The following is a 27,586-nucleotide window of genomic DNA, read 5'->3' as shown; positions in this document are numbered from 1 at the left end:
TCTTCTATGTTACTTCTTGTATTTATAAAGTTAGGCTTCAGCCAAGAGGCAATCCTGTTTGACGAGAGGAAAATCAGGGTGGCATTTTGAGGTTAGCTCACGGGTTTCTGTCATGTCATGTAACTGGGATTGTCAAATAAATTGCAATGACTGAAGGACTACCCAATGATAATACATCAGGACAGCTAGCTCACTTTTAGAGTCAGGTCAGCTAGGCAACACTGAACTTATTTGAATTTGGATGAAATATTTGAAAACAAACAAATATCCTAAAATTTCAACCAATTAAAACAATGAAGTCCAACCCTCCTCCTTCTTGGGCTGCTTCATTGTTCAATTTGTTGCCTTCAAATATTCGTAGGGCGTATGTAGGCGGTGATCCAGTAGCAGGATTTAAGTCAGACTTGGACAAGTTTTTGACTAAAATTCCCGATCAACCTTATATTCAAGGGTTAACCAGGTCAGCTAACTCTAATTCGCTGGTCGATCAAATCATACAAATAGATTAAAAATATATTAAAAAGAATAAATTTCTCGTCTTGAACTGCTGGGATTCCAATCCCAGTAGCGGTAAGGAAGTCCGCAAAGAAGAAAAAAAGATAGAATTAAGGCAACAAACAAAGAAGTAGCCAATTGGAGCACATTCTATTTTCTAGGCCTTGCTTCCCCGCCTATGTTTGCCTCGAACTGTAGAGATGGTCCCACTTCATTACTCGGTTACACATCAACATAATGTAATGAGAAATTTCAGTCCAACTCCCAATCCAACTCCCAATTAAAGATTCAATAGCCTTTGAAATTAATTTGCGAGATTCCCATTGGTTCGGCTGGAGGTGTAGAGATATGTGTACAACGAGTACATATGTTATCTTTGCTCTATTTGATCCATCCCCAACATCTCCGCCATGTTCATCATCAGCTGATGCCCTAGCATTGATCAGGCCGTCGGAGCACCAGGCTTGCCAAATGAGCCTATTTGAGTTTTTTTGTAGGTATCCGACAATTCTAACAAATAACCATTTACCTTCACGTGGTTAACACAAGCCTTTTCTAGGCGTCCATTTAGTCCAAAATTGTCGCTTTTGAATCCTTACCCCCAATCATTTTAGTTCTTCGATCATAATCAACCTCGGTCATCCCACTTAAAATCACCCTCAATTCCATTTTGCCAACACTTGATTTAGAGTGGACCTTTCATTTCCAGAATCTGTAGTGTCGAGTTGTTCGGTCGTGACTGGACCTCGAGGATTGAAGAGCAAAATGGCCTCAAAAATGGCACTGAGTCGGAGTTTTCGCTTGTGGGGGCGGGCCTTGGTGGTTCAAAGGCGGAGTATGGGCACTGGCCCGCTGGGTTATTTCCCCTCGCGTCTGGACATTGGCAAACGTGAAGTGGTGGGCTTCGGCCTGACGGGGGAGGAATGCTACGTTGAGGATGTCCACTCCCCTTTCCCCGCCATACGATTTAAGGAGGACACAGCGGAAATTGCTGTAAGAAATCAGTGCACTCGGCGAGACACAATCTCGATCAATCTTGACCTTTTGTTTAGCTACTTTATATCAAAGATGATGAGTATGTTATTGTGTGGTTAGAATGGGTAAATTCCTCTAATTGTAGTGGCTATAGAGTTGGTACAGCATGTGGTTGTCATAGATGAGGGTTAAGTTATAGTTTGCGATAAATTTAATACTAATCTTACGAAAGATGATCAGGCCTGGACTATTCAGCGACCCAAACACAATCATTGACAGGTATCTAGTCTCAAAAATACCAATGGAAAACGGGGAAATCTGGTTTCACATGTACCAAGGAAAAAATGGATTTACCCTGATGCATTTTTTCCCTCAGATGCTCCGAGAGAAGGAGAAAGGCGATTGGAAGAAGCTGACCGTGCCAGAGCGGAAAGAGTTGTACCGGGCGTCGTTCGCGCAAACCTTAACCGAGATGGAGGCCCCCACCGGGGAGTGGAAGCCCATCTTGGGCGTGACTCTCTTCTTGAGCTCCTTGGGAATCTGGTTCTATTTATGGATGAGGAAATTCGGTAAGAAACTTGGAGACCACTATCGGATAAGTGTTCATGTGACCGTGGGTGTATTCTTTTCTAGTGTACGATGACCTGCCCGAGACCATGACCAACGAGGAATTGGTCAAGGATCAAATCAGGTTCATGATTGAGGGTCGTACCAATCCCGTGCAAGGTTTGGCCTCGAATTACGATTACGAGAAGGGACAATGGAAGAAATAGAGGAACCAAGGATCGAAACACCCTTTCCCGTTCTTCTCGTTATTCCCGCCCTGTTTTGTTCGATGTACTCTGTTCGATCTTCATTCGCAACGTGATCATGTTATGATCACAATGAACAAGTACGATATCAACCCCTCCTGGATCTTTTTGTCGCGGCTTCTCCAAGTAGTTGTCAATACGTCGTTGGTTTGTCCTTCTCAATCCACATCCTCGCTCTCAAATGGTTGGACACTGAATAGTATGTATTATTTTGATCCAACCCTTGAGAAATACACACAGACGATACTAATACTGGCTTCTGGTTCATATTTGTGCAGTATCATGTACGATCCCTCTTGTTGCATTTTTATTTGCCTATGAACTTTCAGTCTCTTTGCCACAGTGCTAGGGAGACTGTCCTTGTGGTTGGAAGAAATCCACCACTTCTGCCTTTAAAACAGATAAACAATGGTTAAAGTTCACCCAGAATTGGTCACCCTCTTGATCGATAGTGCGATCCTCCGCCCATTCCGCCTTTTGGGCCTTAATTGCCCTGCTCAATCTAGTCCCTGACTACTAGTCCCGCAGTCGGCGGTCACACTTGATCATAATGGTTGGGCCGCCATTGGTGGGAATCTCACCCAAAATTCCGGACTCCGACGACGACCAATCGGTGAGGTGTCGTTAAACCTTAGGCTGACTTGGCTTATCTAGGCTGGTCTCGACTCGAGGAAAAATGGACAAAATGCCGATTTTTATCACGATCCAAGGGGCCAGCACCGCCTTTCCGGCCTGTTGGCGTCCGCATTTCTACCAGCAAATCCCACCGGCCGACCATGTTTGTAACTAACGAGAGCGAGAGCGAGACCGAAGAGAAGAGAGAGAAATGAAGGCGGGTGACCAAAACCAACCCCATTTTCAGATTGGCTTTGAGGGTGTTTGTTTTGAGATTCCCGAACAACTAAAGGAAAGGCAAAAGAAGAAGGGCTTTGCTAATTGATTGCATGGGTATTATGCATATTTTATATTCCGAATATGGGGCGAAAAATCGAACATTTCCGTGTTGTTCTGGGATTCTGGTCACGCTGTTTGCATTGAGAGAGCGATCAGAAGAAGACCAGGCGAAAGAGGAGAGACGAGAGAAAGAGAGCAAAGAAAAGGAAAGAGCGTCTTGCCATTGCTCCAAACATCAGAAAAAGAACCTCTAATCATGAAAGGTGAGCTTCAATCCATCGCTACATAACGAAGTGATCCATGTCAGACGTGAATTTGTGCCCGGAAAATCATCCCCCAATCGGTTGAAAAAGGCTCGTCAAGATTTCCCTCTTCTCCCTGTTATTTGTCTCAGTCAGTACTACGAATCTCGGCCGGGGCAGGCAGAGTGGCTAGCAGCCTACATCCCGACTGCCCGCTCAGCCTATGAACACTGCCGACTACTGTTGCCGCTAAGCTGTTGGTTGAATCTTGGAAGCAACCTGAAAATCCAACTTCATTTCTCAATTTCCACTCAATCCTCCTGGCTTTTGTCTCGTCCTATCCAAAGTTTGGCTTGCAATTCCGAACTCGCACTGGCATTTCCCACCCCATATTTTTGGGCCTCGGGATTAGCCGGTGGTGAAGGCGATGATAGTGGCTGCGCTGAGCGACAGCTGTTCATGCACCTTCCTCCCCCATTTCTGGCTCAGAGCTCTTTTGTAAGATCCAAACGCCATTGGACTCGTCCAAGATGTGCCACTTGAAAGGAGGAAGGAAGCTTGGTGGCTCGCCCGCTCGATGGTCCGGTCTTGCGTTCCCCGTTCAAGCCAGTTCTACATACGAGTGAACAGGGCTGCTGCTCTGGAATCAAGTCGGTCAGGCCAGTTGAGAAATGGGAAGCCAGACAGACCACCTCGCGATAGTTGTTGGTCGGTCCATGTATGCGATAGCCTGCTTTTGGATGGTTGATCGTTCGTTGGTAGGTGTCGACGCACACACATACGTAGAGAGATAGACAGCCAGGCTTAGCTGGCCGATTGGGTCTTTCTGCTGGGTACGAGTGGCGAGAGGCAGAGAAGGAAAAAACTCTCAAGAGAGACGGGAATGCAAGTCAAATTCTGATGCCCGTTCCGGACCAGGTGGACGGTTGAACGTGTTCCTGGGACCACAGAGGGCTTTAAGCAGTGGTAGGTGAAAGGTCGAGGCTTTGATGTATATATGTGTTTGTCGAGATATTGGTTATCCGAACATCGATGTGGACTGAACTCTTGAGGATGACGTCGAGGGTAATTGCCGACGCTTGTGTGACTTGTTTCCAATCATAAGCGTATGGCTTTTCCCCTTGATGTTGTTCGCGAAGCACTTCAAACAATATCATGGTTCCAGGTGGATCCGTCCTCCCGTCATGGACTAAGTCGTGTCATATCTTGATGACAATATGATCAAAAGCTAGTCAAGGATCATTCCGAACCCGAAGCCCTAATAACTGAGTGAATGTTTTGCTTTTCGTTCCAGGCTCTCGTTGATCGCTCCCAAGTACTTGGGGGACCGCACCAAGAATGAAGAGGGTCTGCATCAGACCTGAGCCTTCAATCCATTTGACACTCGCGATTGGGTCCTACTCGTGGTTGTCGTCCTTCTCATCGTCCTTTATCGCATTATAACACGTGATAGGATCGTCGTCGTCATCGTCGTGTCCATAGCGACTGCAGCAGCATGGAAAACTTCACGGATATCTTCAGTGAAGAATTCTCGGGTCTCGAAGGCCTGGGTGATTTGGGATCCGGCTTTGGTGGGGGTCAGAACGACAACTCCATGGGCCCTCAATCTCAGTCGGGGGGCAGTGGGGGAGGGATGCCCGACCATTCCAGTGGGGCGGGACCTGGCTCTCAAATGATGAGCGGAGGCTACGGTCAGCCCGGTGGGTACGGTGTAGGTGGGCCGCAGAAAATGCCCTCCTACGATTACGGCCAATATCGGGGAGGCGTGCCTCCCGGCGCTGGTCCCGGAGGACCTCAGGGTTATCCCGGCTATCCGGGCTCTCATCCAGGATATCCGGGCGCGGATCCACGTATGAGCATGGCAGCCGCCGCTCAACGGATGGCCTCCGTGCCTTACAGTAGTGCGCCAAACATGATGGGGCAAGGGGCCTCGTCGTCCATGATGAGTAGTGGCCAGTTTCCTCACTATCCCAATTCGAGCTCAGGAGGCCCTAGCCAGCAGCAAATGTTCAACAGTCGTCAGATGCCTCAAAACATGAACTGGAGTCAGGGCTACCCACCCGGACACATGGCCAATCGATTTCCGAGTAATCCCATGGCCAATCCCAACTATCGCCATCCAGTATACCCAAACGATCCCGGTCATAGAATGCCCTACCCGCGGGGAAGTTCGGCTCAATCTCAAGGTTCGGGCATGTCTCACGGCTACCCGGGTCAAATGAATCCACCCAGCTCTCAGCAACAAATGTATCCCAATAGCTCGCCTATGGGCCCTGGCTACCCGGGGGTGTCTCAGGGGAACCCAACGCCCACATCCCAACAGTCCACCACCACAACCAGTTCAGCATATGGTGGGTCTCAATTTGGCATGGGTGGTGGTGGAGGGCCCGTACCCAACTCTCAGTCATTCCCACCTGGAGGACAGGTGCCTGATTTTCCTCGACAACCTCATCCCAAGGCTTCTTCTGGACCTAATCCTAGGATGATGAATCCCAATCTCCAGTCCAGACATCCTCCCCCTTTGCCGCTTCAGCCCAGCAATGGGCCCAATGGGCCCACTGGAGTCGGCATGGGACCCATACCACAACACCCACACAATCAAGCACAAAACTCCATGTACCCGTACCCGCACCCTCAGGGTAGATCCCTCGGAGGTCCACCCATTCCATCGCCCGTTTCTTCCACTGCCCGAATGTCCCCTAAACCTCGGAGTCCGGCTACCTCCACGTCATCCTCATCTCCTGCCACACCTGGACATTCAAATGTGGGACCTCAGCCCGGTCAACCTGGAGGCGTGGGCAAGCAACCAAACAGTCTCCAACAATTAGAACAGATGGTGATGCCCGGAGCGCCTGGGGGTCCCAAGGACTCACCTGGCTCTAGCATGTCAGGGGGGCAAGTGCCCAGTCCGGTTGGAATGAAGGCCCCGCAATCACCATCAATGCGGGGACCACCCACACCGGCCTCACCACAACAGTGGCAACAACAGCAACAGCAGCAGGCTCAGCAACAAGGCAAAAACTCGAAAGGAGCACTTCCCCCGGGCGCAAATCCTAAAATGGGACAAATGCCTTCTCACATGGGAGGTGTGCCTATGGGAGCCGGTATGCCACAGGGCCTTCCACCTGGTGCCATGCCTATGGGCTCACATGGAAGCATGCACTTACAGCAACGAATGATGATGGATCCCCACATGCAGGGCCATGGGAGCCAACTACATCCTAGTATGTACCCGCATTTTGGGCCCACTAATCCTCGGATGAGAATGCCTGGAAGAATGATGAGCCATTCTAGCATGCCTCCGGGTTCGTCCATGGGTGCCCCCAATTCACATCCCATGATGCCCTCGCATCCAAATCAGCCAAACTTTGGGAGTATGAGTTCTATGGTCAATGACAAACCCTATCCAGGAAGTCTACCGCAACAACCTGGCCCTCCTCACCAACAGCAACAGCAACAGCAACAACAACAACAACAGCATCATCACCAGCAGCAGCACCAGCAACAACAACAGCAACCAATCTCTTCCCCTTCCTCCATACCCCCGTCTATACCTTCAAACCAATCTGAACCTCCTGTGAAGGGCATGACACCCATGAATGGCCAACCCCCGTCATCTTCAGCATCATCGTTATCGTCGCCATCTCCTCATCAACATCATATGCAGCACCAGCCTCCCATGTCTATGATAGCTTCTTCAAGTAGCAGCCAAAGCTCTGTGTTATCCTCTACTCCAATGCCTTCAACCCCTTCAATGATAACTTCCACTCAATCTCACCATCCATCTCACCCGATCACCAGTACGGGCATCAATTCAACAAATCATGGGGACAGGAATTTACCGCATTCATCCACCGGTCTCCTGAGTGCAAGTGACAGTCAGATTGGCACGGTGACCAGTGTCAGTGAGACCTTGAACAACGCTGCTTCATCTAAGAGTGACAGTGATAGTGGCAACAACAAAATGGAGCAAGATCCTCAAGCCAACTCGCGGGAGAGTGACAAGCATCCTGCGGGTCAAGATGATCTGCTCGGTGTTGGTGGTGGAAGCAGTAGTGACGGTGCTAGTGATAAGCAACAGAGTGACCGTGAAACCTCAGTAGTGACGCCAAAGCTTGATGAAGCCGATTACAAGTCTGAAGGGAATGATCTCCTAGATTCACTTTCTTCGGGTGTTGGAAAGTCAAGTGATTATGCGGATACCAATGAGCCTTCTACGACCACTCAGGGATCAGAAGGTAGGCCCGAGGAGCCCACCTCCACCACTAGCCCGTATCCTCATAATCCAGCCAATGACCACAGCAACAAACCTGACAGTAGCAGCAGTAGTAGTATTATCATCAATAACAGTGAGGAGAGCCTGGCAGTCCCTCCATTGTCAGACCTGGATCAAGCCGTCAGTGCTGACCCACTGAAGGAGTCAACAGCCATCAAACCCACACCACCGCCACCAGTATTGGGAGCAAGTGATAGTGACGGAGGAGCAGACGATCCAACAACCTCGGAGGAAGGATCGTCTCTGAAAGAGCCCATCCTCACTAGTGCTGTTACTCCTGCTGATCCTGCTCAAAAACCGAGCGAGGATGGTGAAGATTCATCGAAAGACAAATCCTCCTCGGAAGAGAAGCCCCCCTCCAATGAAGAGGAGCACTCGGAACCTCCAGCACCAACAATCCAAGTACCTGTATCAGCCAGTCTTTCGAGTTGTGGCGAGAACCCTCCAAGCTCATCGTCAATATCACCTCCTCCAGTCACGTCGCAAGCTTCGGTGCCAAGTGAAGCTCTGCCCAGGCCAAGTAGTACTGCGAGTGCTCACAGTACGGCCTCATCGGCGGGTAGAACTACGCCTGCTTCGCGTGGGCCTGAGCCCCATGGGCCCGAGCTTCCGGAGTCCCAAGGTAGTGGGGCTCCGTCCTCAGCTCAGTTGGATCCGTCAGTTCCGAAGGTGCCAGGGGATACTCAGACCAACAACAGTAGTGAGGGTGGTGATTCTCTCACTCCCTCAGCTGGACCATACCCTCCTCATTCTCAGTCTTCTGGTATGACCGGTCCTGCTTCTCATGGAATGCCTCCATCTTCACTGGCACCAGGCATGCCCCCTATGTCCAATGCTCCACGAATGCCTCCTCATTCGGCCCCGCCAGGCATGTCAATGAGTGGGCCAGATGGACATCCAATCAGACACGGGATGCCTCCAGGTTACCCCGGACCGCCCGGCATGATGCCACCTCATCCTGGAATGGGTCCTCGAGGCATGATGCCCGGACATCCTCATGGTCCTGCAGGCCCAATGCATATGAGACCCATGGGACCTGACGGCCAAAGAATGCCCATGCCACCGCCGCATCCCGGCCATCCTGGCATGCCCATGGGCCCAGGGGACCACCATACGAGTGGCATGGGGCCAGGGATGCCTCCCATGGGGCCCAACGGCCCTCATCCTGGTCAAATGGGACCTGGTCATCCGCATGGCCCTCCTGGCATGATTCCTCCTCATGCTTACCACCAGATGCAAATGGAAATGCAACACTTGCATCAACAACTCGGTCATCTCCATAATCAACCTACCAACCCCCAAATACAACAACAGGTATGATATTTGAGGTGTTTCAAGTGTTTGAGGTGTCAATTCATGGCAACATTTCTGCCTTCCTATCCTTCCAGATCAACGATATTCAGCGACGAATGCATTTTCTCCAACAGCAATTGTCGCATGGGGCCCAATGGGGACCTGGACCACAGGGCCCTATGATGGGGCCACCCCCTCCCCAACACCTGGAATCAGGAATGCATCCATCTCAGGTAGGCATTGGCACCGTTGGAGAGGCTTGGGCCTTTTCATCAATACTCATGTCATTTTACTCAAGTCCGATCGACCCGGCGAAAGCTGTGACAGCTTGTTGGCGTCGACATCGACGTCGTCGTCTTCCTCAGAAATGGCAACGTTGTCGGCGCAGTGCGTTCTTTCCCTGTGGGATTGATGGCTTGATCAGCTGCTTGGGCTGTTGGTGGTTGTATGGTTGTAGTGATGTCTGGACGCCGTCGGATGTTGGATTTCTCGACAAGGAAAAGAAAAAAATGGTTACTTCTGCGAATGCGCGGCGTAAGGGGGCGAAGCGGATTGGATGGGAGAAAAGCTCGGCAGTGTTAGAGGGCTCCCTCCATTCCAGGCAATACCACAATGAGCTTGACTTGTATGCCTGAGCGTGAGTTCGTGTGTATGGGTGTGAGTGTGTGTGTGTGTTGAAGAGGGAGAGATAGGGAGAAAGACACGAGAGAACTTGGAGAGGGCTAGGAAATGGAAATGGAATATGAGAAAGAGAGAGGTCGAGGAAGGCGATGAATAGGAAAGAGAGAGAAAGAGAGATGGACACATACAGACTCTTGCCTGGTCTGGTTAGTAAGCAAGCAAGCAAGTAAAATGGTTTGGTTGAAGGCAACAAACGTCGACTCTCATCCCCGAGCTCCACAAACAGACCTATGGATGGCAGTCTCTTGATACTTTTTTTTAATTCTTTTTATTCCTTGCTAGATGAATTCGAGTGGAACTCTTTTTTTTCTTCTCACTAGTAGTTTGAGCATATAGTTCAATTGCATAATATATAAGGAAACATAATCTCAAACATGTCTAGGTAGGTCAGGGTCTTGTCGTGATCAAATTGATTTGATAGAACGTGAGGAAAGAAGCTTGATCTGTTCTCTCCATGATGGGAGCTTACTTGCTTTTCTTGATGGTGTTCTCCTCCTGAGATCATCTTTCCCTGAAATGAGAGAAGGAAAGTAAAGAAATTGCCTTGAATTCGTGTGCTTGCTTGTAGCCGCCGTCTCGGCCGCCGCTCCGTTTCCACCAAAATGGCTGATGGTGATCCGAGCTCAAACAAACTTGGTTAATGGTACAACTGCTGCAGGCGTCACATTCGACTCGGCCACAGCAGGAAAAAGAAGAGGAGAAGGAGGCTTAAATAAAGAGAGAGAAAGAAAGAGATGCTTTTGCCTATATGCCAGCTGTTCCTCTAAAATGGAGGCTAGCAGAATGCCCTGAAATTTAATAAAAATGTTGGGAGAGGGATGAATTCATTTCGAATCAGACATGATTTTCGAAGAGAGTACAGTTCACGGACCTGACCGAAATCTCATTCGATCAATTTCATATGCGGTCCTTGTTATTATGTCTGTAGGATGGTAAAAGCATTGGTCATCGAAGTGGAATGGTCCCTTCTCCTAATGGGGCCAACAAAGTCCCTGATGTGTATGACTTTGACTATGAGCCACCCGAGAAGGTACTTCGTTCGCTCTGAATCCTAGATCTTCCTCGCTTCAAATAGACATGCCACCCGCCGACCAATATCCCAGGCACTCCCAACAAGCTTATTAGGATACATAGTCATGCCCTGCCGCTTCGAATTGTTACGCTTTCAAATGATCGTCCCTGATCCTGCATGGCTTCCTAGAAAGACGTTCGCTCGTTCATAGATTCGATATATATAATAAATACCCACGTGCCATTGTAATTAATTGATTTGTGGTTGATTTTAGATGCCCGGCATGGGAGATGATGAGTCCGAAGGCGGTAAGAAAAAAGGTGCCAAGGCCAAGAAAGTGAAAGAGCCCAAACCCCCGAAAGAGCCCAAACCACCTAAGCCACCCAAGGAGCCCAAAGCACCCCGAGAGAAGAAGCCCCGGTAAGTTCAGTGCGCTTGATGAGTGTGTGCCCCATTTTGTGGGTGGTTCCACCCGAACGTTCTTAGGGGATTGGTTGGTTTGTAACTCGGGCGTCCAATTTTGTGTCTATTTGTTTCTTCCCTTGCGTTTTGGTAAAGAAAACCCAAAGAGCCCAAGGAAACCAAATCGAAAAAAGGTGCCAAGAAGCTTGACGAGGCAGAGGGTGAGATCTCTGACTTGGAAGGACAACCAGGAGATTCAGAGACAGAAGCAGGAGGATCCGGCTCACTAGCAAGTGCTGCGTCCTCGTCTTCAGTCTCAGCCACCGCGTCTACTTCTTCGACAGCCACAGAATCTTGGAAAAAGACTTCCAAGAGGTAAATTATCCAAAAACCAAACAGGCCGTAGAGATAGAGACGTAGAAGCTTGACCTAGAAGTTACAGTGATAAACAGCTAGTACATACATAGTCCTCAATTCATAATCAATGCGAATGCTGCATGGAACCCAATTGATTTGAAATCCGTCCTCCGCTTGACTATTCAATGTTCCATCACTCGATACTGCGGTTGAACTCATTGGTGGATATCTGTCGTTCTAGGGCTGCCACCAAGAAGAAAAAGAAAGACGAATTTGATTTCGACTTTGAGGGCGATGAAATCATTCAACCCATGCCCATTCGTGAACCCAAGGCTGTGAACAACCCAGGCGGCGATGCCAGCAATCCGGATGAGTCTCTAGGTGATCCTAATTATAACAATGACTCTTCAGAATACGCGGAGAAGAAGGAGAAGAAACCCAAAGTGAAATCGAACACTCCCAAGAAACCCAAACCCAACAAGTACGTAACGTTCGCTCTAATTCGTTGGTCATTCATTGTTCACATCACCCTTTGACATGTGTCAGGATGAGTGTGGTTCAATCTGTCTTCTCTCGTTTATGCTAGAACCCTCCTCCAATTCACCAAGAAGAAGAGGAAACGCTCGGATTCGGGAAGTGACTTGGATCTCGATGCCACGCCTCCACCTTCGCCCAAAGACGACGAGACAACCTTGGATCGCCGTCGATCCGGTCGTCACACTAACAAGCGGAAAAAGTACGTGGACGACGTGGACTTGCATTTGTCAGATGAGGAGAACTTCCAATTACCACCCGAAGTGGCACTGGCATCCACAGCCGGAACTGCTTCGGCAGCCACCACGGCAACTTCGGCGGACGTTTCGGCGACTCCGAAAGTCGACGAGAACGGCGAGAACTCCATGGGTGCTTCCAATTTGGGCGATGCCTCCAATACGGGTGCCCCGGAAATCTTGGAAGAGAAGTCCGGGCCCAACTACGCTTTTATTGTAAGTTCAATGCATCCAGTGACTGGAAAGGGCTTTTGAGAACGGTTAGATTGCTTTTTGCAGGATCCCATGGCGGAAGACACCATGATTGTTCAGTTCATCCTTGCCATGCGAATGGGCAAGCGAGAATTAGAAGAAAGCGACGACGAGGAAGAGAGCTCCACCCCTCCCAAGAGTTCCGTCCAGGAGAGTGCCAAAACTCCTGAAGTCCCGAAAGAAGGCGAGGGAGGAGTGACTACTGAGGAAGTCAAGCCAAGCAGTGAGCCGAAGCCTGAACCTGAAGCAGATGATAAACCCAAGGAAGACACCATTCAAACCTCTGAATCGCACGAGGCCTCGAATGCAGTCGAAGAGAAGATGGAGGTGGATGAAAATAAGTCTGAAGAGAAGGTCAGTGAAAAGAACGGTGACGACCACCCTCAACAACAAGAAGAGCCGACGAAAGAAAACCCAGTGGAAGAAGGAGGAGAAGCCAAGGTGGAACTCAAAGAAGAGTGTCAAGAAGAATCAAATCAAACCACACTCAAAGAGTCGAAAGGGGAAGTATCGGAAGACACTTCAAAGGAAGGGTCGAAACAAGAGACTTCGCCCCCCAAAGCTACCAAAACCGACTCCGTCGAAATCACGACATCCACCGAGAAATCTGACGTCAAAGAAGAGCAGACCACCCCAAAGAAGAAGCCTGCCCGAATGATCGATGTGGAAGAGTATCTAGTCAAGTTCAAGAACTTTTCCTACCTACATTGTCAGTGGCTCACTGAAGAGGAATTGTATCGCGGGGACAAACGCATCGCTGCCAAAATCCGACGCTACCAACAAAAGCGCGAGAAAGGCGGCAATGTTCTCGAGTTCTGTGATGACGAGGCTTTCAATCCCGACTACATCGAAGTTGATCGCGTCCTTGACATGTCCGAGCACACGGACGAGGTTACCGGTGTGAAAACAAAGCACTTCCTGGTCAAGTGGCGCTCTTTACCCTACGAAGATTGTACTTGGGAGCTGGAGAGCGATGTCGACCCTGCCAAGATCAAAGAGTTCTACAAATGGCGAGAGCCTCCGAATGAGAATTGTTATGCCAAGAGGCGTGGTCGCAAGCACGAATGGAAGAAGTGGGACGAATCTCCCGCCTACAAGAATGGCAACAAACTCCGTCCATACCAATTGGAAGGTGTCAACTGGCTCATGTTTTCGTGGTTCAACGGGCGGAATTGTCTGCTGGCCGACGAGATGGGTCTGGGCAAAACCATTCAATCCCTGGCCTTCCTGGATGCCATCTTTCAATACGGAATCAGTGGTCCGTTCCTCGTGATTGCTCCCCTCTCGACCATTCCGAATTGGCAACGAGAATTCGAGCTCTGGTCCGAGATGAACGTGATCGTCTACCACGGATCGCAAACCAGCCGAAACATGTTGGCCGAGTACGAGATGTACTACAAGGACAGTAACGGTGAGCGGCTGAAGAATGTGTACAAATTTCACGTGCTCATCACCACGTACGAGTGCGTCATCACGGACATCCTCGAGCTACGAGAGATCCAATGGCGTGCCTGTGTCATCGACGAAGCTCATCGACTCAAGAATCAAAAGTGCAAGCTCTTGGATGGTCTGAATCTCCTCGAAATGGAGAGCCGATTGCTGCTCTCCGGAACACCCTTGCAAAACAACATCAACGAGCTGTTCTCCCTTCTCAGTTTCTTGGAGCCCACTCAATTCAGCTCTCAAGAGGCCTTCGTCAAGGACTTTGGTGATATGCAAAACGAGGACCAGGTGACCAAACTGCAAGCGATTCTCAAGCCTCTGATGCTGCGAAGAATGAAAGAGGACGTAGAAAAAAGTCTGAAACCCAAAGAAGAGACCATTGTCGAGGTGGAACTGACCAACATCCAGAAGAAGTATTATCGAGGTATCCTGGAGAAGAATTTCAGTTTCCTCTCCAAAGGCACGAGCAACGCCAATGTCCCAAATCTCATGAACACCATGATGGAGCTCCGGAAATGTTGCATCCATCCGTACCTCCTCAACGGCGCCGAGGAACAGATCCAGTCCGACTACTTAAGCCGAAAGAACGACTTCCGCGACGAAGATGGTATCTATTTTAACTCGTTAATCAACTCCTCGGGTAAAATGGTGCTCCTAGACAAGCTATTGCCCAAGTTGAAGAGCAATGGTCACCGTGTGCTCATCTTCAGTCAAATGGTCAAGATGCTGGACATCCTCGAAGATTACCTCGTCAAGAAACAATACCCGTACGAACGCATTGACGGATCCATTCGAGGCAACATGCGTCAAGCCGCCATCGATCGATATTGTCGACCCGACTCGGACCGATTTGTGTTCTTACTGTGCACCAAAGCCGGTGGTTTGGGCATCAATCTAGTCGCAGCAGACACCTGTATCATTTACGACAGTGATTGGAACCCGCAGAACGATCTCCAGGCCCAGGCTCGGTGTCATCGCATCGGTCAGGCCAAGAGTGTCAAGATCTACCGGTTGATCACGCGCAACACTTACGAACGAGAAATGTTTGACCGAGCCTCGCTCAAGCTTGGTCTAGACAAGGCCGTGCTTCAGAGCATGAACACCAATATGACGGGCAAAGCCGGCACAGTGAGCGAAAAATCCGGTCAGATGTCCAAAAAAGACATCGAGGATCTACTCAAGAAGGGCGCCTACGGAGCTCTCATGGATGACGACAACGCGGGTGACAAGTTTTGCGAGGAAGACATCGATCAGATTCTCCAACGCCGAACGCAAACAGTGACCGTGGAATCTGAGAAAGCCGGTGGAAGCTTCTCCAAGGCCTCTTTCGCCTCCAATGACACGGCTGACATTGCTCTGGACGACCCTGATTTTTGGGCTAAATGGGCCAAGAAGGCTGAAATCGAAGAGATGGACGAGGCCACCGCACTCATGGTGTCCGAACCCCGATCTCGTAAGAAGATCCAACGCTTCGGTGGCAATGAAAGTCTTGATCCCAGAGAGGTGTCCGAATTGGACACCTCGGAAGACAGTGGGGGTGATGACGATGGATTACGACGGGGTCGAAGCAAATCTCAGAAGAAACTCCGCTCCAATCGAAGACGACGTGATTCTGACGATGAATACATGGAAGACGATCGAGATGTCGAGTACGGACATTGGAGCAAGAGCGTCCTGTTCCGTGTGGAGAAGGGCATGTTGGCTTTCGGGTAAGATAATGGATTAAATGTGCTTTTGTGCCGAATTTGAAAGGTACCAAGGTATCTTGTCGAAGAAAACAAATGAGCACGTCCCTCTAACCGCGCCGGGTTCAAGCCCACTATAACGAGGTTATAAGGAATCCTTTTTTTTCCAAATGATGAATTGCCATGCTAATACTGATAGAGCACGATTTGGGGTTCTAAATGCGTTCAAAGCACCAACTGATCAATGTCTTCCAGGCATCGAGAGTCTGCCAATTGGCGCAAGCAAACCATTCTCAAGGTTCACTTTCCCTTTCCTTTAGATGGGGACGATGGGACGCAATTGCCAACTATGCTCGCCTCCGCAAAGGTTTCACGGCCAAGATTGTTGAAGACTGTTGTCGATGTGTGCTCTTGTACTGCTTAAACGTGTACAAAGGTGACGAGAACATCAAGTCCTTCATCTGGGATCTGATCATCCCCGAGGAGTTCGGTGGTCAGGAGAAGATCTCGAAAAGCCACTCTGGTCTCTCTGGACCGGTTCCACGTGGTCGACGAGGAGGTGGACCGAGAAAACCCGCCAAGAAAGAGGGCAAAGATGCGGTTGATGCCAACATGGAAACGGCTGTCTGGGTCAGTGACGAGAAGTACGATCTCGAGATGAATCTGGACAAGGGATATCGCAAGCATCTCGATCGACATCACAACAAGCTTCTGCTACGAACTCGTTTACTGTACTACCTCGACAACGAAATCTTGGGCAATCACGTCTCAAAGATCAAAGTCCCTGGAGTTCACATCAGGTAAGAGGAGATTCAATTACCATGACGTCATTTGCATATCTCGTCCCTTTTGGCGTCTAAGGATATGGATACTGCTCTCAGTTCCAGTTTAATCCACAATTCAAATAGAAAGCTTGAAGGGAGAACGGGAGGAGGCACATATTCGGTTGTTGGTGTTTGTTGGCATCTTCACAGGAGAGAATAGCGTCCTTCTTTCTTTCCTTTCTTCTTCCTCCTCCTCCTCCTCCTTTTTGGTGGGAGGCAAAAAAATCGATGAAAGTCGTCGTTGTCGACCGTTCGGTCCTTTTGGCTTGGTTCGCATTTCAAGAGACATTTCTTGAGGGAGCCAATTGGAATGCCCTTTCTTTCCATGTTGTTACCCAACTACCCACCTAAATCCATAGAGACTCGCTCGGTCCTCTTCACTTGCGAGTCCTTTCTTGGAAGAAAAGGGGAGAGCCGAGAGAGTCTAAAGATATGATCGGCTCCATTTCCGTTTCAAAGCCAGAACCGCAAGGGGCATTTCTGGCATGGCTGACAAATGAATTGAAACGGGGACGATTTCGTCCATTCCATTCGATCTCTTCTTATCCTATCCTAAACGTTTTCTTTGCAATTTGAGTGCCAAACGAATGCCGGTTGACATTCATTTGTTAAGTGTTTGAATGATTCTCTGAGTCAACTTAGACTTACCTTTGACCTCCTACCTAGTCTTCGAAATCGTTTCAAAACGTAATGTGGATAATGATGTTTAGAGCGGATGAGGGCGTGCGCTTCGTTCCCAGTTCCAATATTGTGTACACACGAAAAAATAGAAGAGGAGCATTGAACTTCGGAGGGAAGGAGGAAGGAACCCTCTCTCCTCAGATGAGAATAGGCGAAATAGCAGCCGGACCAGTCGTGGTAACAGCGGCAGCTTATCTCTAAAATCTAGCCTCATANGAACTTCGGAGGGAAGGAGGAAGGAACCCTCTCTCCTCAGATGAGAATAAGGCGAAATAAAAGCCGGACCAGTCGTGGTAACAGCGGCAGCTTATCTCTAAAATCTAGCCTCATAAGTTGGTTGGCTTTCTTCCCTCTTCTTCTAAACTCGAGTCGTTCTCTTTGGCACTCAAAAGCTCCCGATATATGGCATACTACCATTACCGACACTACTTAATGCAATGTCGCCCCTCGTCTCCTCCTTCCTCTCTCTCTTTCTCTCTCTCTCCCGTCTTCTTTCTTACTCTTTCTTGGTTGCTCGTTCCCCCATTGATCCCCGTCGAAGGCGAGTTCTTGGCCAAGCTGTTGGCAATGTTCCTTTTGTTAGTTGTTCGTTCGTTCCCTGTTCTGGCTCTGGTCTCTTTCTTGTTACTTCAAAATAGCGATCAATGTTCCAAGTGGTGGCACAACCCTCCCTCTTTTCCGAGTCTCGCTTCTTCCCTCTCTTCTCCTCTCCTCTTCTCTCCTTTTCTCGTTCTTTCTTTCTCGCTTTTTGTTCCAAAAGGCTCGCTCGGAACAACGACGACGACAACGACGACATCTTCTTGCATACAAGTTTCATTGATCGAATGACTCCTCCTCATAAGTGCTGTTGCAAGCCACAACAAAGTCTGCTCTTAGAAGACTGCGGGGCATTGGAGAGTGCTGGGTTTAATTCCGAGAGTTTGTTTGTGTTTTAGTGATATTAAAATCCCGGTTCCGCTGTGCGATCAGCCCTTAACTTCATGGTGGGACTCGGATGCCGACAAGTCCCTCATGGTGGGCACTTATCGCCATGGGTATGAAAGGTAAGTCGAGCGTTTAACTTTGTCGTTGGGAAAGAAAAAGACGAGAACCATTTCGTAGTAGTAGAGCTTTACTTTAGCCATATTGCTCTACGTTGTTATAGATATAATATGATGCGGATGGACCCAGATTTGTGTTTCTTGGCCCGCTGCGGTCCACCTGACTCCACGGATATTCAAGATGAAATGAAGGATAGTCCGGACCATGACGAGAATTCGAAACTGGATGACGATGATGATAGGTATGTCGAACCATCTCTCTTGACATGTTTTGGAATGTTTTGGAGCGTCCAAAGGAGGTCTGAACGTATTATTTCTCTGATTCCAGCCTTCACAGCTCGAGAACTCCCAATGAGTCGCGAGCCTCTTCGGTCAAACCCGAGGATGAAGTGACCCCATCTCCCGCCACCCCAGTGAACTCGTCCACGGGACCCGGGCAATTGTCGCCCTTCCCCTCTGCCTCCGAGCTCAATGGGCGACTTCGCCGTCTGATCACCTCCTACCAACGCGAATACAAAAAGGAGGAGGCCAGACAAGCGGCCAAAGAGAAGCGCAACGAGAGACGCGAGCGCATTGAGCAAGTCATCCGTGAGCGGGAGCAGCAGAAAATTGACATGGAACAGAGGAAGTGGACCAAAAAGGAAGAGGGTGACTTCCTCCGAACCATCATGGCTTACGGTGTGGAGTACTCCAAGCAAAAAGAAGGTGGACGCTATACTTGGGATCGCTTCAAGCAATTGGCCAGATTGGACAAGAAATTCGATGAAACGCTTACGGAGTATTGCGTGGCCTTCTTAGCCATGTGCAAACGAGTCAATGATCAACCTCTCTCCGACACCGAGCAAGTCCTCCAGGCGGGAGTGGAACCCATTGGAAAAGAGAAGGCCACCCAAGTGCTTGAGCGGGTTGACTTGTTGAACCAATTGCGGAACGAGGTCGTCAACCATTCCGATTTAGACACCAACGTGAAGCTCTGTGATACGGCCCAAGATCTGCCTGAGTGGTGGATCCCGGGCAAACATGATCGAGATCTCTTGCTAGGAGCCGCTCGTCATGGTCTGAACAAAATGGAGTACTACGTGCTCAACGATCCGGATCTCTGCTTCAATGATATCCTGAAGCGGCACCTCTGCGGTGAGTCTCTCCTCGATTCTGCGGCCATGGAAGAGTTCTTGAAGAGAAAGAAATCCTGGAGCGCTAAGGAAACCCCCGCCTCGGAAAAGGACAAGAAGGAGGAAGAGGAGTCCCAAGAATCCAAGGAGGTCAAGGAAGAAGACGAGGAAGACATGGAGAAAGATGAAAAGGAAACCGAGGAAGACGAAAAGAAAGGAGGAGAAACTGATGAGGATTCCAAAAAGAAATCCGAAAAGAAGTCCAAGAAGAAGAAATCTGAAGAGGACGAAGAACTACTCCGAATTGCGGAAGAATTCCAAGAAACGCGATCTCGACGGAAATCCACCAAGGATGCCACACGCTCCACGAAAATTGCCCTGGAGCAACAAGCCAAAGCCAACGAAAAGGCCAGACGAAGTAGTGAACGATCCAAGAGCAAAGACAAGGAGAATGGTGAGACCAATGACGACAACGATCATCCCAATGAGAGTGACGAAGATGAGAGAGGTGAAGACAAAGGTCGAAAAACGCCCAAAGACGTAGGCGAGACTTCGAAAAACGGCGAGGTTGAATCCGAGCCTGGGGATGACAAATCCAAAAAAGCTGACTCCGTCAAAGAGGAGAAAGAGACAAGTGAATCCAGTTCTGCGACGGCTGCAGCCTCGACCACACCCACTACCTCTACGCCCAAGAAACGCACCTACTCCGTGTGCATTGCTCCACCCCAAATCAACATCCAGCAAATGGAGCAAATGGCCAAGAGCGGACTCCTTTACGACATGGACATGATGAACGAACTCATGGCCCAAACTTACGCCGCCACTATCAAATGGCCGAAAGACAAGATCCTGGAGGTTAGATTGAGCCACGTTATGGAATGCGTCCTGACTGGAAAATGGCCCGTGCCCGATGATTACGCCCTAGGCGAGCACTTGCCCGTCGAAGAGGTTGTGCCAATTACCCCCGAGGTGACGGCCGCACCTCGAGACACGCCCACACCCATGTCCGAGGTATCCGAGCTGTCCACTGAAGAACCTCAGCAGGCAGCACCCAATGTTCTCACGCAAGGAGCCACTGGTCGGAAGCGATCTCGTGGACGGAAGCCTTTGGATTTCTCGGATGATAAGTCCAAGATCCGGGCACTGCTTCAACAGCCGTTATTGTCCAGTGAAGATGACCCACGGTAAGCTCTCTTTGAAATTTTGAAATTGGCCTAGGTGCTCACAATTGGTCGACTTGATTTGGGATTGAGCACTTGTTTTTTCGAGAAGCGAGGGCAGTGAACAATTGGTTTAGAGTTAGGAGGGTTGGTTGGTCTTGGTTGTGTGTAGCTTGCAAGTTCCATTTGTTCTTTTCATGGTCATGCTACTAGTGGGTCTGTGGCCGAGAAAGACCTCTGGGACAGATACATCAAGTCCGTGTACACAGATAATGACAAAAATCGCCCGAGACCTCAGTCCCAGCCCCATCAGCAGCCTCAGCAACAACAACAGCAACAACCACCGCAGCCACAGCAACAATCCTCGTTGTAAGTCACTTCATCCGCATCACAACTACCTACCTGCTTTGCCTACCCTTTCCCTTTCCTTTGTTTTGGGCTGTTTTTTTCCAATCTTTTGAGAGCAATCCAGTAGTGCTTGTTTGACTATTCTAGTTAGATCCGTCCACTATTCTCGCTCTTTGCTTTGAAATTGGTTCAGTGGGGCTTGAAAACCAAGTGAACACAATTGTAATAATGCAACAGCTCTCCATCAGACTTGCTATCCTAGTCAGAAATACTAAAATGTGGTGATGATTGCCATGGCGGGTTATTTGCCATGAGGGTTGAACTTGAAGGGACGAATATGTTGAGCAAACATGAGGCTCTGACTCAGATTGAAAACAGCCGTTTACATGTACGTTTGATTCTCAGTGCTCCTAATGGCTTTTCGGACAATCAATAATGACATGCTAACGATGGGAAAATGTTCTCGACTTCATTTCATTCCTTACAAACCAGCCGTTGGTCAATCTCTGCCTTTGATTCCTTCGTGTTTTCCTTTCCGTCTCGCTCTCTCGCTCTCTCGCTCTCTCACTCTCTCTCTCTCTCGTCTGATTAGGTACCACCGCCCCCTTGACCTCGCACAGTTCCTTTTAACCCGCTCCCTCTCTCCGCCGCTTGGGCCTTTGCCCTTCGACCTCACCCAACCGTCCAATCAGCCTTGCTCCTCGCTCCGAGGAGTGAACATCTCTCCTCTTTTGGCTTCTTGCGAGCCTCTCTCGCCTTCGAAAATGGACCAGGTGGCCAATGAGCAGGCCCTTGATTTGTCCGCCACACCCCTGATGGTCTTTGAGGGGGCGGGGTAAATAGCAATACTGCACCTGTGAAAGTGTTTATTGATGTCGTAGTCTTGCACTCCAGAGGAGGTACAAGATGAGTGTTCCTCCCTTAGAGCGGGCGATTCCGGGCTCTTCGTGTTTTTATGCGCTTCATTCATGTACCTAGGAAATCGATCATTCAGCTCATTGAGCCCGCCCTGAGCACTACTCACATGGATGTCGCACTCTACCTTGCTCGATTATCCCATGCCTTCCTGCTACTCTCTCTTTCCGTGTTCATTTCAACGCATTATCTGTTCCCCATTGGTTCCGACCATGATCGTGTGCAACTTCTTGCTTCGTCTTCTTGTTCGTCTTGCCCTGCTCTTCCTTGATTGGTTCAAATCGAATTCCACAACAAAGTTGTTCGCCAATCCTACCTGTGCTCCCCCACCCTCCTTCCTCCTGGATGTGAGCAGCGAGTACCCAGGACCAAACGTGTACAACGGTTTTCTTTTCTTCCAGGCCTCTGCCCAAGACGCCGGCCGGTGTGGAAATCACCCCCGTGAATGGGGATAGTGACAACGCTCTGGCGGATTTGCCGCGAAAGAACCCATTGGGAGCGAAACCCTCCAAGTTGGAGTCGGCCTTGGATCGATTTGGAATGCAGAAACGAAAGGTAAGACCGCAGTCTCGGGCGAGGGGGCTTTAGTTGAGCGTCGGGGACTAATGTTGGGACTTGCATTTCTGCTCCTTAGCTGGCCGACGAGAAGGGCGATGACAAATCTAAGAAGAAGAAACGCCTGGATGACATCATGTTTGGCCTTGGAGCCGCCAAAGGTCTGGCCTTGGAGAAGGAAGAAGGGGCCTCGGCGGGTCCAACCGGTCCAGCCGGTCCAGCGGGTCCAGCCACGTCGGCCAAGAAAGACAACGATAAGGTGTCCGACTTGAGCAAACTCCAAGAAATGCTCGGTCCGGCTGATGCCAAGGTTCAGAAATGGCTGGCCGACCAAATGGGTGTAGTCCCGGATCGTCCTACCACTCCATCCTCGTCAACCACCACCACTTCAGCATTAGGCAAATCGCCCAGATCCTCGACGTCCAATCCCATGGAATGGATGAGCAACCTGTCTGGAGATGAGCATGTCACCGTATTCAACCGCTTCACCGGCAAGAAACTCTCCGGAACGCAAGGACCCAAGCTCAAATACCTGGCGCAATGGCTTATCGAGAACCCCATGTTCGAGGTGGATCCCAAATGGGCTGAATTGGTCAAGAGCAAACAACCCGAGCCGGCTCAAAAACGCAAGGGCCCCGGGAGGCCACCTTTAGACGGCGAACCCAGTGGCAAGTCGTCACGACCGTCCTCCGCCGGAATTGGACCTTCAGGTATCAACACAATGGCCGGTTTGGGACTTGATCCGAAGAACCCGTTGTCCTCACTCTCGTCGCTTGACCCCAAGAATCCCATGTCTCTAGCCGCTCTCTATGGATTGGATCCAAAGAAACTCGACCCAATGACAGCCACCCTCCTCGGTTTAGGTGACCCGAAGAACCCCGGAAAATTGGACCCCATGATGTTGGCCGCCTTGGGCATGGACCAGAAGACTCTCCAAGCCATGGGAATTGACCCGAAGACACTCACAGCTGCCGGTGGAATGGACTCGAAATCTCTAGCCAATCTTGGACTCGGTGGTCTTGATCCCAAGATGCTCCAAGCCATGGGTATGGATCCTAAGACTCTACAAATGATGGCAATGGACCCCAAGACTCTCCAGGCCATGGGAATCGATCAGAAGGCTCTTCAAGCCATGGGTATGGATTCCAAGTCGGCCATGCAAGGTGGTGGACTGGATCCCAAGATGCTCCAAGCCATGGGCCTCGATCCCAAAACTTTGCAATCCATGGGATTAGATGCCAAGTCACTTCAATCGATGGGCCTAGATCCCAAGATGCTCCAAGCCATGGGAATGGATGCCAAGAGTCTTCAGGCTATGGGCATCGATCCTAAATCCCTTGGATTGGATCCCAAGAGCTTACAGAGCATGGGCCTCGACGCGAAGTCATTACAAGCAATTGGTTTAGATCCGAAGGTACTCCAAAGCATGGGCATGGACCCCAAGACTCTCCAGGCCATGGGTATTGACTCCAAGGCCCTCCAACAGGCCATGGGCATGGATCCCAAGGCTCTCCAAGCCATGGGAATGGATCCCAAAACTCTCCAGGCCATGGGAATCGATCAAAAAACGTTGCAAGCAATGGGGATGGATCAAAAGACCTTACAGGGCATGGGAATGGATCAGAAGGCATTACAGGCCATGGGTCTTGATCAAAAGACTTTGCAAGCAATGGGGATGGATCAAAAGACCTTACAAGCCATGGGTCTGGATCAGAAGGCACTTCAAGCAATGGGAATGGACCCGAAGACTCTCCAAGCAATGGGCATGGATCAGAAGACTCTTCAGGCGATGGGCATGGATCAGAAGACCCTCCAAGCAATGGGCATGGATCAAAAGGCTCTGCAAGCAATGGGTATGGACCCGAAAGTCCTTCAGGCCATGGGATTGGATTCCAAAGCTCTGCAAGCCATGGGTATTGACCCGAAACTTCTTCAAGGTATGGACTTGAAATCATTGGGTATGGATCCTAAGGCCCTTCAAGCCATGGGAATGGATCCGAAAACCCTTCAAAGCATGGGTATTGACCCGAAGATGATGTCCATGCCACCCCTTGATCCCAAGATGCTCCAGTCTATGGGAATGGATGCCAAAACTCTCCAAGCCATGGGGCTAGACGCCAAGGCCCTCCAGGCAATGGGCCTCGACAACAAGACCATTCAGGCTATGGGAATGATGGACAACAAGAAATCCTCTTCACCCAGCCCTTCTCCCAAAGAGCCACCCTACAGCAAATCTAGTAGCAATGCAGCCCAGAAGAATCTGGAAGCCATGGCCCAGGTTTTGAACATGGATCCCAAGAAACTCGATCCGTCAATGCTGGCCTCCCTTGGGTTAGATCCTAAGAACTTGAAGATTGATCCCATGACCTTAGCTGCGCTTGGATTGGACCCCAAGAACCCCAACTCTAGTCTGATGGCAGCCATGGCCGCCATTGATCCAACGAACCAGTTGGCCGCCCTTTATGGGTATGGCGGAATCCCAGCCTCCATGGCCGCTATGACATCAATGATGGGCATGTCTGGCCTCGATTCTCTTACTACCGTGACGTCGGGCAAAGGCAAGAGTTCACCCGGACCCTCAGGAAAGGATTCTAGATCTGCACCTTCACCTCGTGTTTCCAGAGGCTCGCCATCTCCACGTCCGCCTAGTCGGGCCAGTTCCAAGAGTGACGAGAGACGATCCCCAAGATCATCAGCTCCTCCAATATCGGGGACCAATTCGAGGCCTCATTCCAGTAGTTCGGCCTTAGCATACACTCCTTCTTCATTAGGCTTTGATCCCAAACTGCTGGCGGGTATGGACCCCAAGTTGTTGCAAGCTGCCGGAATCGACCCCAAGACCCTTCAATTAGACCCCAAGATGTTGGGTATGGATCCCCGCATGATGGGCCTCGATCCTAAGAGTCTCATGGGTTTGGACGCCAAGAGTCTGCAAGCGGCGGGAATCGATCCCAAGATGCTGCAAGGGTTAGACCCACGAATGATGGCCGGCCTTGATCCCAAGCTTTTGGGCATGGATCCGAAGTTACTTTTTGGTGGTATGGATCCAAAACTGTTGGGCTTAGATCCTAAGATGTTTGGCATGCCCGACATGTCCTACAGTTCATCCAGTAAGACCTCGTCATCTTGGGCGCCAACCTCATCTTCATGGGCCCCCACTTCCTCCTCGGGCGGCCTCGACCCTCGACTGTTGGGCCTTGATCCCAAGATGCTGCAAGGATTAGACTCCAAATCTCTTCAGAGTTTGGGCCTGGATCCCAAGATCGTGGCTTCCTTGTTGGAACACAGCAAATCGACCACCTCCTCCTCCTCCTCCTCATCCACGTCAGGCCAATCTTCATCCGCTGCCTTAAAGGCTACCTCCCTCTCATCTTCGTCATCGAAGGGGGCGCAGACCAAGACTACCTCAACCACTTTGGATCCAAAGATGTTCCCTGGAATCGATCCTAAAGTTCTCTCTGGAATGGGTATCGACCCCAAAATGGCTGCCATGTATGGACTCGATCCCAAGCTCATGGCTGGATTAGACCCGAAACTATTAGGCTTAGATCCCAAGATGTTTGCCGGTCTTGATCCCAAGATGTTTGCTGGTCTTGATCCCAAAATGTTTGGCGGCATCGACCCCAAAATGTTTGCTGGCATCGATCCCAAGATGTTTGCCGGTCTCGATCCCAAACTCTTGGGCTTTGATCCCAAGGCACTTCAAGGTTTTGATCCGAAAATGTTCGGCCTCGACCCCAAGCAATTAGGCAAGCTTGATCCCAAGCTTCTTGCCGGCATGGACCCGAAGGCTCTCGGCCTCGATCCCAAACTATTCGCCGCTTTGGACTCCCCCAAGACCCCGAGTACCAGCGGTAATTCGTCCAAGAGTCAACAACCTTCAACATCCGGTGCATCTTTCTTCGGGGGACTCGATCCCAAGTTTTTGACCGGTCTGGATCCCAAAGCCTTTGCCGGAATGGACCTCAAAGCCTTAGCCGGCCTAGATCCCAAATTGCTGGGCTTTGATCCCAAGCTTCTAGCTGGCCTTGATGCCAAATCCCTGGCCTCCATGGACCCAAGTCTGGCTGCACTCTACGGCTTAGGTGGCTCTCCTTCGAATCTCTCGAATGGCGTCGGATCATCTTCTAAAAGCTCGAACAAACCCAAACCCGGAACTGTCGCGGCTGCCTTGGCCGAGAAAAAGACCACTCCTCCCTCGGATGAGACCCTCTCAGAAAAGGCCGAAAGTCACGTCAGTGATGAGGCTCCTCCGACCAAGCGTGACATGAGTGAACTTGACGACGAGGCCCGGAAAGGCCTAACAAGTGAAGAGCGTGTCCTGCTGCGGGAAAAGAAGCGTGAGCGTTTGATGAAAGAACAAGCTTCCGAACCCGACGAGAAATCTGGGGGAGGAGTGAATCTGTCGTCGTCCAAAGCGTCTTCGACGGCTGATCCTTCGGAAGAAGACCCCTGTGATCCGACTGATAATGCTAGTGACACGGCGAATTCTGCCAATGGTGACACCAACAACAAGTAAACCAACCAACCGTGAGACAGAGACTCGCTTCCTACACAAATGAAAGAAAGAAAAAAACTGCTGTGATATTGCCAGGATCTTTGAACCTAGACGTTCAACAAGCATGAAGGACAGACACACGTTGTTGTCGGTCATCGTCGTAGTAATTGACATGCTTGAGCTTTTTTTTTTTGCCACGCACTCACCAACTGGAAAGGCTGCTTAGACTGTATTGATAAAGATAAGTAATGATGATGACGCTTTCAGTGATTTAATTGATTGATCAACAAACCAACCAACCAACCAACAGAATTCGGGTGTGGGTGTGCCACCCCTACGGATCGGAGGCGAACAACTTTTGCTGGGGATGTTCGCCCTCCCTTCTTTCACCCCTTCCCTGTCCCCACCCAAAAACGGACACACACGGACACACCTCACAACCCAATCAACCATAATTTCGAAGAATGGAACGCAAACATGTCTGAAAAGGAAGATCTTGAAACCAGGCAAGGCTCGCTCGTCCCCTCAACTAAAACCAAGAAGGCTCGCGTACCCACTTAAGAGGAACTCCCAAAATCTCAGAACAATCACGCTGCCGAGTGCTTGGCCGGAGCAACAAACAAACAACCCCTGTATATAGATGTACCAATCAATTGTTATCACATTATGCTTCCATCTTCATAATCGTTCATGAATCATGATACACTTGTTTGATCCCGGATCAGATATTATCATTATTATTAATATTATTATTATTGCTATTGCTACCAACAACCAACACCAACCAAAACACAACCACCACTCCTTAGAAAACATCCCAGAACCACATTGCTACCATTGTTGTTGCTGCTGCTGCTGCTGCTG

The 27,586-nt window shown here is 49.9% G+C and overlaps 2 protein-coding genes across 4 annotated transcripts; both read left to right on the top strand.

Moving 5' to 3' along the window:
* The first annotated feature begins 1,173 nt into the window (after positions 1–1,173).
* LOC131885941 (cytochrome c oxidase subunit 4 isoform 1, mitochondrial-like) lies at positions 1,174–2,532 on the top strand. The gene is made up of 3 exons (XM_059234150.1): positions 1,174–1,488; positions 1,847–2,039; positions 2,104–2,532. Exons 1-3 carry the CDS (start codon positions 1,261–1,263, stop codon positions 2,241–2,243), a joined length of 561 nt encoding a protein of 186 aa, XP_059090133.1. The 5' UTR covers positions 1,174–1,260; the 3' UTR covers positions 2,244–2,532.
* Positions 2,533–3,307: 775 nt separating this feature from the next.
* On the top strand, positions 3,308–27,443 carry LOC131885932 (uncharacterized). 3 transcript variants are annotated; one of them, XM_059234138.1, is made up of 16 exons: positions 4,128–4,384; positions 4,713–9,008; positions 9,083–9,220; positions 10,597–10,698; positions 10,955–11,100; positions 11,239–11,457; positions 11,681–11,920; positions 12,026–12,425; positions 12,489–15,613; positions 15,910–16,389; positions 18,030–18,137; positions 18,239–18,376; positions 18,463–20,430; positions 20,620–20,775; positions 22,071–22,224; positions 22,304–27,443. In XM_059234138.1, the coding sequence occupies exons 2-16, from the start codon at positions 4,914–4,916 to the stop codon at positions 26,741–26,743; spliced, it is 15,909 nt and encodes a 5,302-aa protein (XP_059090121.1). In that variant the 5' UTR covers positions 4,128–4,384; positions 4,713–4,913; the 3' UTR covers positions 26,744–27,443. The 3 variants fall into 3 exon arrangements, with proteins under 3 accessions (XP_059090122.1, XP_059090123.1, XP_059090121.1); XM_059234139.1 differs by lacking the exons at positions 4,128–4,384; positions 10,597–10,698 and adding an exon at positions 3,308–3,439; XM_059234140.1 differs by lacking the exons at positions 4,128–4,384; positions 11,239–11,457 and adding an exon at positions 3,308–3,439.
* The last annotated feature ends 143 nt before the right edge of the window (positions 27,444–27,586 follow it).

The sequence above is a fragment of the Tigriopus californicus genome, chromosome 8 (assembly GCF_007210705.1).
Source record: "Tigriopus californicus strain San Diego chromosome 8, Tcal_SD_v2.1, whole genome shotgun sequence".
Lineage (NCBI taxonomy): Eukaryota > Metazoa > Arthropoda > Copepoda > Harpacticoida > Harpacticidae > Tigriopus > Tigriopus californicus.
Note: the sequence above shows the minus strand (reverse complement) of the source record. Positions and strands in the feature narration are given on the sequence as shown.